The following is a 15,393-nucleotide window of genomic DNA, read 5'->3' on the forward strand; positions in this document are numbered from 1 at the left end:
CTATATGAAATATATTTCAATTAATCAAGTCTTAACAAGTTTGATTGCTTAACATGTTGGAAACATTTAATCATGTAAATATCAATCTCAATTAATATATATAAACATGGAAAAGTTCGGGTCACTACACTAGACTTCTTGGATTTAAATCCTGATTGACCAGATACTTGCCCACCTTGTTGTAGCACATTACCAAAAATTCTGTTTCTGGTGGCCTGAACATCACTTTCTACCATCTTAGCCATCACAACAGCTTGAGACAATGATGTAGCTGTTCTAACAAAAGTTCGGTACTCCGGCAGAATAATATTAACAAAATGCTGAATACGACATGCTTTGTCTGGCACCCATTGTTGTACAAACCTCAGTTTATCCATAAACTTCTCTACTACCTCATCGATCGTCATTTGAGGTGTCATCTTCATTTCAAAAAACTCAGTCTTGATTCGGTTCATATCAAACGGATTACAATACTGTTCACACACCTTCCCATAAAACTGCTCCCATGTGATCATACTCACTTGCTCTTTCGGTATACTGGAAATCAAAGAATCCCACCAAATCATAGCCCTACCCTTCAACAGTCTACTAGCATATGTTACCTTCAACTCGGGTTCACACTGACACGCTTCAAATACCCTTTCAACTTCTCGCAACCAATTGAGAGTTACAGTCGGATCAGTACTTCCAGAGAACTCGGAGGGTTTGCAATCATGGAAGTTCTTATAAGTACATCTTTTGGGTGGTTGCATGTAAGGTTGATGGAACATTTGCATTTGGTATGGATTCATCATCATGGGATTTTGGTAAGTAAAGGTGTTTTGTGGTGGCATATAATATTGGTTAGGTATTTGATTCTGAAACTGGTTCTAGGGAACATTAGTTATCATTTGGGATTGCGCTGTTGGGAATCCAGGTGGTGTATCATCATTTCCAGAATACCTCGCCAATTCAAGCTCATTAATTTTGTCCTCAGCCTCTTTTAGCTTGCTTTCTAACTGAAGGATGTAACTACTCTGATCATCATCCGACTCAACACCCTCTTCTGGTGCTCTGAATGTTTCGGGATTGGAGGGGCCAGTTGCGTTTCTATCAGCCATACCTGTGCTACAAAACATCTCACACAAAAGCTTAGTGGATAACAGTTAGTTCAATCACAACTAACACACGTATATCCTATTTTCACTTAGCCTCCACTCCCACAGACATGTTTGACTTGCCTCAGGGTTTGGGAACAAAATACGCGTACGTATTTGCTGCCAAACCATGCTCTGATACCAACTTGTAACACCGGCAAATTTTTTTTTTTTTTTAAAAAACACAGCGGAAGACTTTATTAACAAACACACTATTAGTCGTGTCATTACATTAATCTGAGTAATTAAGTTTAAGTTTACACCACAGTGTTACGTTATCACAAAACATTATTTATACAAAAGTCCACATCAGAGTTGGGTTGTCAAACATGTCTTCTGCAATAGCACCCTTCCTGACTAGTAGTACCTAAACCTGCAAGGGGAGAATATGTGGGGGATTAGCGCACCGCTAAGTGAATGAAATCTATCTAACAGATATAGCATAAGCCACACACAAGCTATATACACCAACAGTACTTGCTAACTACCAACTAGCATACAATAAGACAATACGAGGATCGGCGGCTTGTACGAGCACACGACTCCTAGCTGATCGGACTTGAGTCTACCGATAGTCCCTGCTACTCAATTCACAGTATAGTTATCCAGATGCAGGGGATGCATCATTCACACTATACTCTACAATCAGTAGCCTATGGACCCAACCTCCCCTAGGCACGGTTGACCTCATACGGACTCTAACCTCTCCTAGGCACGGTCTCGAGTCCCCAGTCTCCCTAGGCCCGACTGGTGCCATTCACACAGTGTACACATAAATCACATACAACATCAAGCATACTATATTATTCTAACATGACAATTTCTACACTATGCATGGTAAAAGAGTCAACCACAGTAGCATGATATGCTACTTAAACTCTATCCGGAGATAGACCCACTCACCAATTACCAGCAACTGCTCAGTTATTATTTCTGAGCTTCCTCCTTGTCTTTATAACCTGAGAACAACACAAACAAAGTTAATATACATGTCCAATAAATAATATAATTATTTCATACAATTAACTAGGTCATAACACCATATATTCATAATTTTATGAGTCTACATCATGACTCCACTCAATAACGGCATACAGGTGCGTGCAAAACACGACATACACACTAAAACTCCTTTTCAGACCCAAAAACAGTTTGATCTAGTTTCTTAAAAGTTCACCATTGAAAAGTATTCTTTATTACGATTCTAACGATAGTTTATTCATAAAAAATGGAGTTACGTTTTGAAAGTTACGCCCGTTTCAATTTCATAAAAGGCACTGTAGCAAATAGTGGTACTGTAGCAACTCGAACACTGTAGCAAATAGTGACACTGTAGCAACTCGGTACCGTAGAAAATAGTGACACTGTAGCAACTCAGGCACTGTTGCAACTCGGGCAATGTAGCAACTCGGGCACTGTAGCAACTCGGGTACTGTAGCAAAATACTGTAGCAACTGGTTCGAACACATTCGCTGATTTCGTGATTTTTTTCCCCAAAAACTCGATTTTTGAGCGATTTTGATCAAATTTTAAGCACATGGAAGCTACTAAACATATATACAACCTATTTCTAACATCAATTAACACATACAAACACATAATATGAAGATTCAAGCTCAAAATTCATCAAAAACCCATTTACACCCAAAACCCAATTTCCAACAAGATTAATACATAAATCTTTGTAATACTTACGTTAAGATGATCACAAGAACACAAGGAATCGATTGCTAACTTCAATTAATCCAAAAGCTCACAAAATCAAATTAGGGTTTTCAAGAAGGTGAAAGTTATGTACGGGGTGTTTTTTAGAGAGAAGGTGGAAATGAGATAAATGAGCAGCTCTTAGACACTTATTTGGGGTTAAAATCCCATACTCCATCACACACGGGTATTTATCAGTTATTTAAAATCTTTCGCACAAGATTAGGTAACCCAAACGAGGTCCAAATAAAATAAACAAACCTGTTCTGGGACCCTTGTCACAAACTGGTCACAACACAATTATAATAAAACACTAATAAAATAATTAAAATAAAAGCACTTAAGACTAAGCACAAACCCTAAGGGCAAAATAGGCAACTTACAACTAGCCCGGGTTTCAGTCTGTTACATAGGGTATGGTCCTTGTATTTGTTCTTAGTCTCCTTCGTGGTTAGCTCAATCCGTTTTCCAGTTCCAACTTTTCTGAGCTTTTCCAACATACTATTCTTTATCATCAAACTTCCAGCGATTAAGATCGTTTACGGTTGCCTACATTTTCTGCTGCTTCATTCAGCTTTTTCAAAGTTCAATATATTAATTCGTAGGCTGGGTGCTTTTCAAAATTTCAGAATTGAAGATCGTAATTCTAGGATATAATTGTTATATGTATACATATAACTATTAATGTAGAAATGCTACTAGATTCAAAATACTGAATGCTGATTCTCGGTAATTGGTATGGCAATTCTCGTTACAAGATGTGGATGAGTATATGAATATGATTTCAATGAATATAATTATTTTTCGAAAAGTCCAAATTCATTGAAGTTGCTGGTAAGTTTTACTGCTAATGTGGTGGAATATAAACAGTTTCCCGGTAACGATGATGACAAGAAAACTTATATATCGAGGTTATAATAAGGCTAATTCAAATGAATGTCGAAGTTAACTTGCTGGAGCTGTGACAAAATTGGCTAATTTGAAAAGGAAATTGCAAAGTTATTTTCGGTAATAATAACGCTAAAGGAGCTAGCACAGATACGTGTTAAACGTTTACTCAGTTTCCGAGTGCATAACTATATGCATAAATATTTTCTTCCGTAGATGAGAAGCAGTTGGTTCATTCTCTCGATTGAGGTGTTTTCTGGAATTATGAAAGGTTTGAACGCAGATTGTAATCATCAGATACAAATGAGGTTTTAAGAGGAAATCAAGTGGCAAACTTGAAGAATTGTTTAGTTTCATATGTTATAAACAATATTTTAATTCGTTTTAATTGTCCAATGTTGGTAGTCCTCAGTTGATAGTCCACAGTTAGCAATATATAATATTCGAATTAATTAATACGTGTCGTGACCCGTATTCATCTCAGACTCGATCACAACTCAAAGTATAAATATTATTATAGAATCAACCTCAACCCTGTATAGAGAACTCGATCATTACTGCATATAGAGTGTCTATGGTGATTCCAAATAATATATATAGATGTGTCGATATGATATGTCAAAACCTTGTATACGTGTCCCGATATTTAAAGTGCGTAAAGTAAATAACATAAATTAAATGACGATAAATAAAATTACTTATTATGATACTTCTAATAGTGATAATAATAATGCTAGAATTACTTATTGTGATATTAATAATAATTATGATATTACTAATATTAGAAATGTTAATGATTCTATATAATAATGATAAAAGTTATAATAAGATTAATAAAAATATTAATAATTTATATTATTTCTATAGTACAATATAATAATTATCCTAACCATTATAATACATATATCAATAATAGTAAATATAATACTTGTATTAATATTAGTAATAATTCTAATGATAATAGCAATCAAACTTGTAATTTTTAATTATAACAGTTATAAATAATAACTAACATTAATATTAGTAATAATAACTATAATATTAGTCAAAATAACAATTTCTAACAACAACAATAATAATAATAATAATAATAATAATAATAATAATAATAATAATAATAATAATAATAATAATAATAATAATAATAATAATAATAATAATGATAATACTTATAATAATAAGTATAATGATGATATTAATAATTATAATGATAATACTAGTATCATTAGTAATACTTTTTAAAATGATAATTCTAGTAACAATATTAGTAATAATAATAATAATAAAATAATAATAATAAAGATCATGACAATAATAACAATAATGAAGATAATAATAATAATAAACTTAATAATAATAGCTACCTCCAATTGAAAAGCTTTTTAAAAAAAACTGCCATAACCGGGACTTGAACCCACGACCTCTCGCTCGCCGACATTGCTCCCAAACCATTACTCCGTATATATTTATCTGTTCTAATCTATCTCTATATAAATATAAACTGTATAGTTGCCTATTCCCTTTTATTCTCCTTCTTCTCAAAACAGTCGACCAGAGAATGAATTCAAACGTATTTCTCAATCAACTAAACAATGTTTGGTTCTTTAAATAAAACGAAAGTAACCGGTATTGTTTGGTATGGACTAATAAATAAAAAAAGTAAAAAAAATATGCAGAAGCAGACTCACGATGCACTTTTGAAACTCAAACATTGATTCAAACATTTAGACTATTTCATCTTACAATTACAACATGAAATACCTTTCAAATCGTTCAAAGAAACTCCTGACATCCTTAATTTAACTTGAATTACAACAAGGAGTTCGAATTGGATCCTATTTCATACGGCTTGACTTTTTGAAAATAAATTTGACTTCCAAAATTGAGAAACAATATAAAAATTTGGACCTGGAAACTTTCCAGATAGTTGAGTTGGAAGATTTAAAACATAACAGCATTTATAAAATTTAAGATTTCATTAAAATTCAAATTATTTGAAAAATTAATCACGAACAGAGTTTTTGACGGGTTCTTTGATTTTTCTGTTTAATTTTCCGGGAAAAAATAATTGTGTTTGATAATTGATAATACGAGAGAAGAATAGAATGATTTAACATGGGATGATTGATCCGGTTGTTGTAGACTTTCTGGTTCGACAAAAAAAATCACGGGAGGAAGAGGAAAACAGAATTTGATATATCTCATCAGGATCTGTCTCCAAATACGCGTAATTATAGGCTTTTATGTGTTTTATTAAATATTAAATATTAATAAATAATAATTATAAATGAAGTGTATTAATAAAAATAATAATACTGATAATATAATATTACTAATAAAAGTAAAATATTAATAATAATAAATACAAAAATAATAATAATATAAATGATAAGACAATTAATAATTAGGATATAATAAATTACATATATCAAATCTCATATCTATATCTTTTATATTTGAACTAATAATAATATCAGTAATATAGATATTAATATTAATCTTAATATTAATACTAATAATATAAATACTAATGTAACAACCTTTAAACTTAAAATTTTAATATATTAACTTCACAATTTGTTAAATATGTAATACTTAGTTTATATAATAAGATATTTGAATGTTTAATATTTATGTATTATATATATATATATATACATTACAATACATATAATATTAATTACATATAAATGTCATTTTAAATAACAGTTTAGTTATTTTATATATTACTTTATATTTTAAATTATATCTTATTACTTCAAATTAATATATATACACTTATATTTAGTTATATATATGTATATATATTAACAACAATTGTTCGTGAATTGTCGAACACAGTCAAAAGGGTAATTGCTTACATGAGTTAAATTCCAAAACTTTTAAGACCCAATATTACAGACTTTGCTTAACTTGTCGAAACATATAAAGATTAATTTTAAATTTGGTTTAAAATTCCTGGGTCATCACAGAATAACAATCAGAAAAATTGAAGTAGTAGCTGGTGTTTGATTGGTGTCTGTTTTAAGAAGAAGGATTAATCACTGCAGCGTGTAGTAACAAGGATTGCATCAAATCATCCTCCCTCGATCATGAAATCGGTCTAGTAATCAATTATGTAGGTAATTGGTGTTCTTTTAATTATTTATTTATATAAATATAAATTTTTATCAACTATCATTAATTATTATAAATTATTAACTAACTCATTCAGATTTATTGCGATATAAATTATTTATTTGATTCGATCGTTTAAAATTAGAATAACAGGGAGTGGCAGAAGTTTCCTAGGTAGGTTTTGGTTGATTAAATAAGTTAGGAGATAATGAACATAAGAGTGTTCAATAACAGGTACTATGGTTGTGGTGTGTGACTGTTTCATGGTGATGATGTTGGTTTGTTTAGAGTTGTAATATTTGATCAGGAAACGAAATCCCAACTACAAAAGTTCCAATAGGATGGTAATAGAAATAGGAGGTGTTCTAGATCGAAATCATAATTATATTGGGTGTGTTTTAGTTCTGGATTGCTCCTCAAAATAGTATTTATAAATGGTTGGGGTTTTGAATAGAGTAGGATATTGTTATAGTGGTATTGTGAAGTGAAAAAGGAAACCAAAACATAAAATATTATCAATATCATCATTATTCTCACTATACCCGTAGTTTTAGGTATCGAATTGTAGGTGTTTTCAATAATTAAATGTGTTGTGTTTTGATTTAAGCAGGAAACAGAGAGCATTACCGTAGTAGCAGAATGGATAGCTGCTGTTGCAGCTCGTGTACTAGGCAGTGACTATAGCAATATTGAAGATGGTATGGTGATGATGGAATGAAGCAGAGACAGCAGTGAATGCAGTAGCAGGTAAATGTTGTCGTCTTTGATTTAGTTGCTCATTGTCAAATGATAAACGACTTTAGTTTGGTTTAGCATTTTGTGGCTTTGATAAATCTTAAATCTTTATAACCAACTTTCCTAAATTGTGTATAAACTGAAATATAAATAGGTTGATGAGAAAATTTTATATGTTATTGCAGATGGCTTGAAAGGATAGGAGTTGAGGTCTTGTTTGAAACGGAAATCAAATGTATTTCGATGGTTTAATGGGTCTATGGTGGTTTGTGGTCTGATTCGATAATCTGCAGCAAAGATGACATTTGGTGGTGGGTTTTGTGGAGGTTCATGGTGGAGTGGCGGTTCGTGAATGTTGAAACAGGAACAAGGTGTGTGCAACAGCACACCATAGTTACAGCAGTATTTTATTGATGGTTGTTGGGGTGTTTTACAAGAATGATGGATGTTGATCATGGTGGTTTGTGGTGAAGTTCAATCGTCCAAAACAGAAAGAAACTAACAGCAGTTTAGCAGGTAAGTGATTTGCAACTGTTGTGGGTTTGATTTTGGACAGGAACGGAAGCATTCACGCAGCAGTTTTTGAGGTGGTTTCACGATGGTTTGCAATATAATGGTTTATTTACTTGACTGAGTTTAATGTAAATTTGGGTACCAATATATATAGACTTGATCAGTTGATCGATATATGTATATAGAATGTCATAGTGAAGTATAGTTTATGCTGTTTAATTAGCTGTCCGTGACTACAGATGGTTTGGTCCCATGTTCCTTTATTTGATTAGTGATAATGAGACTTAACGTTTTGTCTTTCTTGTGGATTTTACCAATTTATTCAACATAGACAAATAAAAAAATATAGTATTATAGATATTGATGGTTTTTCCTAAGGTGGGGTTTGGGTGGTAAACAAAGTCAAAAGCAGGAAAACAAAAGTTTTGAGTGTTGGTTATAATGCATCTATTGAACATACATTTTATATATTATAAGGTGATAATTGATTTCGTGGTCTGTTAAAGCGTTTAATAGAAAGTGGGTACAATGTGATGTAATTGTTTGTAGTCTTTATGCATATGTATACTTATATAATATATATATATATATATATATATATATATATATATATATATATATATATATATATATATATATATATATATATATAGTATGAATAAATTAAAGGCGAAAAGTGATAGATGGATACATATAATCAGAAAGTAATCAAAAATAAACACACAAACAAAGTGGATAGATGATTAGTGATATACAACGGGTGGTTTGATCAAGAAAGAAAAAGAGAAGCATAAGATGGTGTTTGATGTATGGTGTAATATATCTATATCACATAAATGTATATATATCTTTTATATTTAACTATCTAACTATATGTATACATATAAGAGTTAATTAGATAGATGATTGAAAGGTAAAGAACAAGAATAGGATAAACTGATCAATTATGCACAGTACCCATATAGTAGTATCACGTTTAATTTGAAATGAAAGTAGCCATTGAATTAGATTAAAAATTAAATCAACTGTCCGCGCTCGATCCCAAGTAAAATATAAAGTGTTCAAATTTAACAAATTGTTCCTATATATATTTTTAATAAGCCTAAACTTTATATCACTCATTTTCGTATCACCGTTTATTTTAAAATTACATAAGTTTGAATTTAACTTGCTTAATATCAATCGGAACATTAAACGAGTATTACAATCATTTAATATTTATTTTTAATATACTTTATTTATATATAGAGATATATTTTAAATAATAATTATTATAATATCCTATTTTTTATTTTATTAATTTTTAATAACAACGACATCTAATACTTCAAATTATATTTCGAATTATTATTTGTATATACATACACACATATCTATTTACAATTAATTGTTCGTGAATCGTCGAGAGCAGTCGAAGGTCAATTGAATATATGAAACAGTTCAAAAATTTTGAGATTCAATTAAATAGACTTTGCTTATCATGTCGAAACCATATAAAGAGTAAGTTTAAATTTGTTCGGAAATTTTCAGGTTGTCACAGAAATGGACGAAAATGGTAAGAGATATCAAAGTTTTTATTACTATAGTATTTACAACCAATTAAAAAAAAATTGGGCAAGTGGAGCTAATGAAGCGGATATCATTGAAGCGGCGCGTGATGAATATCGAAAGTGTCAAAGTGCCGTGTTTACGCATTACAAAGCATGGCAAGGACTCAGAAGGTGTCCGAAAGTAAAATAGATGAGCGGAAAAAGTCCACTTTTTTAAAGTTATTATTGCATTGATAGAAACATTAAAACAAGTCCACTTTTTTTAAAAGCTTTAACGATATAAACGGAATTCTCTTTCAAAATCACGAAAGTAAAATAGATGAGCGGAAAAATAGTAGATCTTGATTTTCTTTTATTCGAAAAAACAAAGTAAGATTAAAGAGGGACGCTTTCAACAACAGATGAAAAGAGACGAAGAACTTACAAAGGAAGCTTACATGAACAAAATACATACACTATCAAAGTAATTTAAAAAAAAAAAAAGATTTAACGATATACACTATCAAATCACTTAAAAAGATAAGCTGAAAGTTGAACTTTTCTAATACAAGTCGTAATTTATAATTTATGTTGAGTAGATTTTTTGTTTTGTTTTAAATGACAGTTCGGGATCACCCACGGGGGACTAAACCACCAACACGTTCATCTCTCACGGTTGCATAACCCGCACCCAACTGCTGCCCAGGAGAAAAACCCGACCCAATCCGAGGGCATGGGCGATAAACCTCCCCTCCCACACTGCACTCACAACGCAATGTGCGGAAGGCACCCTTAGATGGAATTCAAGGGTTAAGGGGCAACCTTATGTGAAATGTTGTACCCATTAGAGTTGAACTCCTTAAGTTGAGTAGATTTGTGGTAAAAAAAAAATCTCTTTGTCTCTTCAATATGATTTTATGATATGTTTGATAACAATATAATATAAACATAAACACAAATAAACATTACTATATACGTATCTATTAGGGATGTATGAAAAATAGCGAATTGTATGATGTTATGATGACATTATCAAAATGTCATAATCCTTTTTTTTCTAACACAATTTATATTAGTTTTATTATATTTTAGAATATGAGTATATGTTTTACTTTAAATTTATTTATAAAAATATACATATTTTCTATAACAATTATGACTATATATATTTATCGATAATTTGCGTATTGTAGTTAAAAGCTATTAAAATTGTGTTTAAAGTAAGAGTTAAATCATTTCCCCTAGCAACTCACGTTTTTAAGATAAAGCAAGAGATAAAACTGAAGCCAAAACACTTGAACATTGAGGATGCAAACAAAAGAGGGTTTTAAGCATATAGCATAAACCATATGATCATATTTCACTAATTCATCATTCACTTGATTTCTCATGTCATCTTCAATCGAAAAATTTCACATCTTTGTTTACCAAATTATGACATCATAATCATGACACGTCAGGCTATCGAACAGGTTTCGGAGACCGATACGGTTGATTCTGTTGCTGCGGAGAGTTAGAAATTGATAGACTCCTCATCGACCTGCCTTTCGACCCATTTCTACTACCCGAATTGCTTCCCGTCCTCTCTGACTGCATTACCTGAAAATAAGGAGAGGAACACGCCATGTCCTTAAGATTTGGAAGCGGCTTAAGTGATTCATGAACCTCACTCATGAGCGGTCTAGCCTTTGGGTCACGGCTAAGACATAGTGTAGCCAATTGAGCCGCCTTTTGTGCACCTCTTATTGAAAATCGACCTTCTAACCGGGGATCTATCAACCTATAAAACCTTTTTCGCTCTCCAAGATACGGTCGAGCCCATTCGACAAGATTATGCTCGCCGTTTGGCCGGGTTTTGTCCATTGATCTCCTACCTGTTATCATCTCGAGTAACACTACCCCGAAACTGTACACATCACTCTTGGATGTCAAATGTCCTGTTAGAATATATTGATAGTTTTGTAATCAATTCTAAGATTCTAAATATCAATCAATTTCTAATGAAAATTAGTAGTAAAAATTAGTAAGAGTAATAAAGAACATGATGGCGGCTCATTCCGATCACACCAGTTTCATTGAGCGTTAACCAAATACTCAATCTGTCCCAATTTAATAGCCACATAAAAAACACACTGTCTAAGAAATTTCATTACCACACTGTACTTTTTGTTTATTTTACAGTTTTACCCCTAACTTTTTACCAACATTCTTTTTAGATGCATAAAGTGAGGAACTGAGGATATAAAAGAACTTTACCTTTGATTTATGGAAATGGATTATTAATTTGGGACCACCCAAATAGGATAACAGGACAATTACATTGGGACGGACAGAATATAAGATATACAAACAACTAAAATGACCAATTAACCCTCGACATCAGTCTAGTACTAGAATGAAAAGAAACATACCGGTCATCACATACTCAGGAGCAGCATAGCCATAGGTACCCATTACTCTCGTAGACACGTGTGTATTATCGCCTTCCGGACCATCTTTAGCAAGCCCAAAATCAGACAGTTTTGCGTTGTAGTCCTAATAATACGTGTTACCAAAAATATACATAACTTTGTTATATTAGAAACGATGGCATAAAAGTTAAGTCTTGGATTTCAAGATATACAAACCGTATCAAGTAATATATTTGAGGTTTTAAAATCTCGATATATGACCGGTCTTTCAGCTTCCTCATGAAGAAACGCAAGACCCTTTGCAGCACCAAGTGCGATTTTCATTCTCATGCCCCAAGGAAGGGGGAGAGACCCTGGTGATGCAAATAAAACTTTAGTCTAAATAATATAAATATAAATAATAATAAAAATTCAAAAAACCTTTTTGAAAATAATAATATAATATAAAAAGGACCACTGTTTTATAACAACAATGACGTACTTCTGAACAAATGGTTCTCGAGGCTTCCACGAGGCATAAACTCGTAAACAAGAAGCCTTTGGTCATCTTCAATGCAATAACCAATTAATTTAACCAGATTCGGATGTAAAAGATCACCAAGAAAGTTAACCTCTGCCTGTCACACACACACAAAAAAGAAAAAGAAAAAAAACAGATCATCATACAATGTTCCTGTATAGGCAGCAATATCGACTTATCCAACTAAACAGCAAGGTTGCAAAATTCGCTAGTCAGGAAGTACTCGATCGGGACCTTTTAGGGAATACTCGGCAACTCGAGGAGTACTCGGATGTTGACCAAGTTTGACTTTGATCGAGTTTGACCAGGTTTGACTGATTTTCCGAGTAATACCAAGTTTGACCGAGTACTCCCCGAGTTGCAAAAAACGAGTACTCGCCGAGTAATTCCAAGTTCTGCAACACAGCATAAAAAGTAGGGATTTTGTTGTATTTAATATCTAACTACAACGTGTTGATAAGGTGTAACTAACAAAAATAAATAAAAACGGTTAAACGGGTCAAATCGTTGAAATATTTTGGTATAGAGTAATCCCATTCGATACATTCATTAGTTATAAACGTCATAAAGTAGTCACGAAAGTTGACCCAAGTCATATAACCTGAATTATAAAAATCGACCCAACCCACCCATTTTGCCACCTCTATTTTTTTTAAAACTAGAGGACCAAAACCGAAAGAGGGTGCGTACCAGCCATTCTTTGTGACCCTGAAGTCCATCATGGTTCAGAGTCTTAACAGCAACTGTCAGACCAGTGCCAGGCTTAACAGGTGCGGTCCCATTCTCGTTAATCCATCCTTTAAAAACACAGCCAAAGCCCCCTTCACCAAGTAGACTCTCGGGTCTAAAATTCCTTGTTGCCGATTTGAGTTCACCGAAGTTGAATTTTCGAAGCTGTGAAGAAATTTTAAGTTCTTCGGTTATATTTGGAGTCGATGTACTACTTTCACCAATGCTTGTGGTTGAAGATGAAGCAACTGGAGCAACTGGTTGGTCCGTACTATTATCGTTCGTCGATTTACTTTCAGCTGGTTGACATAACAAAGACACAGTTAAAATAACTGTATTGGTCATTGGTATAAAATATACGTTATTTAGTTATTCTCCACCAACAATCAAATGTATGTTCTTTAAACCCCATTCAATTCACTAATTCAGCCAACAATATCGAAAACCTAATAACAAAAATAATGGCGAAAACAGACGTTGATAGTACACAAAACACACCCACATCTAATGCAAATAAAGAACTCATACTCAATCACCGACAGTTAGGTCAGCGAAACCAAGATCACATGGTATTAAGTCTTTTTCGATGCTCAAAAAAGAAACTAACACACACATCAGAGCTACATGTGTAAACTACAAAATATATTAAATCGGGGAGCAATTTTTCCTTTTCGGTCATAACACATTAAAGAGATAAACTTTCTATTTAGTTATGTTCCCCAGTGAGAGATACATTTGCAACTTTTGGTCCTGAAATGATACTTATGCTCCAATTCGACAACCACTATTTCACCGCTTAAAGCCATTTCGCTTGACCCGCACCATTCCAAATTTTGGGGTTAACAAGGACTTTTTTTGTAAATTAAAACTATCATTCATATACTGTCTTACTAGGGTAATGCTGATCATTCGAGAACTTATTCAACCCCAAAAATGATGCAAATTGGGAGATAAATTGCTACCATTACCAATGTATTCAAGCTTATAGATATCAATTATACCATATATAGAGTTTACATTGTCAAGATCTGCATTTTACTGAAAAACAGCTTGAAAAAGTTAAGCCATTACAAGCAATATTAAAAAAGGTAAATGCAGCTAACAGTAATTCAATTTTGCAGAAATAAAGCAATTGTTAAAAAGTCATTAAATTTAAGCTTCAAAGTGTACCATATTGAGTACTGTTGCCACTGCTTGAACTCTCAAGTTTAGACCTTGAAGATATACACCCTCCAAAAAATCTCAGCTTAATCCAACACCCTGTTTCTTCACCATCATCTTCTTTTTTCTTACTTTCTTTCAATTTATCCATGTTCAAAACCCTGGTTTTTAAAGAATCTTGACCCACCCCCATTTTCCTTAAAAACCCTTAATTTAAAACTACAAAAACCCTATAAATTATCAAAATTTTAAAACCCAAAAATGATAACACCAAAAAGCATCAAACTTTACATAATCCTTAAATGGGTGTGTAATGTAAACACAAAAGAAGCAAGACCCAGATCATAAATCGGGTCGAATAATTGAAATGGGAGTGAGAATGGTTGAACCCAGATCATAGAATGATATGCAAAGACAAAGGCACTGAGTAGTGAGAGTGGATCATGTTTAAGAACCCTAATTTCAAGAAACACAGGGGGTATTTGTGAGTCAAAAATTAAGTCCGGATATTCCCATACTCACTGATTTTGTTGAAAGAGACAGGGCAAAAGGAAGAAGAGTAGGACATAAATAGATATAACTAGACATTATTTATTTATTTATTTATACGGTAAAAAGGAAAAGGTAGCTTAATTTATTTTAATTCCGAGAAAAGAGAGACAGACAGGGGCAGTTATCGAGGAGTGAAAAACGAAAGGAAAAGAAAGGGGGGTATGTGTGTCTCTTTGTGCGTTTTTGCGTGAAAATCTAAATTAAAAATATTATTCCGTTTGTAATCTTAATCTCTATCTCTATGTTTAATAGATTTAGATTTCCATATTATGTTTGTAGAGTGCTCCCAATCAACACTAAATTTCTTCTAGGACTAACCAACCATTTAGCGCTACATAAGCACATTCATCCCACTTCCTTCCTAGAACTAAAACAGGACTAAACGCTTCCAACAATGA

The 15,393-nt window shown here is 32.4% G+C and overlaps 1 protein-coding gene across 1 annotated transcript; it reads right to left on the minus strand.

Moving 5' to 3' along the window:
- Positions 1-10,899: 10,899 nt before the first annotated feature.
- LOC139866292 (serine/threonine-protein kinase PBL34-like) lies at positions 10,900-15,005 on the minus strand. Its single transcript, XM_071854484.1, has 6 exons — positions 14,453-15,005; positions 13,244-13,581; positions 12,515-12,650; positions 12,250-12,386; positions 12,034-12,157; positions 10,900-11,559 (listed from the first exon to the last, which is right to left on the minus strand). The coding sequence occupies exons 1-6, from the start codon at positions 14,634-14,636 to the stop codon at positions 11,084-11,086; spliced, it is 1,395 nt and encodes a 464-aa protein (XP_071710585.1). The 5' UTR covers positions 14,637-15,005; the 3' UTR covers positions 10,900-11,083.
- Positions 15,006-15,393: the final 388 nt, after the last annotated feature.

This window comes from Rutidosis leptorrhynchoides, chromosome 9 (assembly GCF_046630445.1).
Source record: "Rutidosis leptorrhynchoides isolate AG116_Rl617_1_P2 chromosome 9, CSIRO_AGI_Rlap_v1, whole genome shotgun sequence".
Lineage (NCBI taxonomy): Eukaryota > Viridiplantae > Streptophyta > Magnoliopsida > Asterales > Asteraceae > Rutidosis > Rutidosis leptorrhynchoides.

Excerpts from the sequence above, each read along its gene's own strand:
- LOC139866292 (XM_071854484.1), bottom strand. The coding sequence starts at position 14,636 with ATGGGGGTGGGTCAAGATTCTTTAAAAACCAGGGTTTTGAACATGGAT. Across the intron at positions 12,158-12,249 it reads CAAATATATTACTTGATACG|GACTACAACGCAAAACTGTC; the intron begins GTTTGTATATCT and ends ACGTATTATTAG. Across the intron at positions 11,560-12,033 it reads TCCTGAGTATGTGATGACCG|GACATTTGACATCCAAGAGT; the intron begins GTATGTTTCTTT and ends ATATTCTAACAG.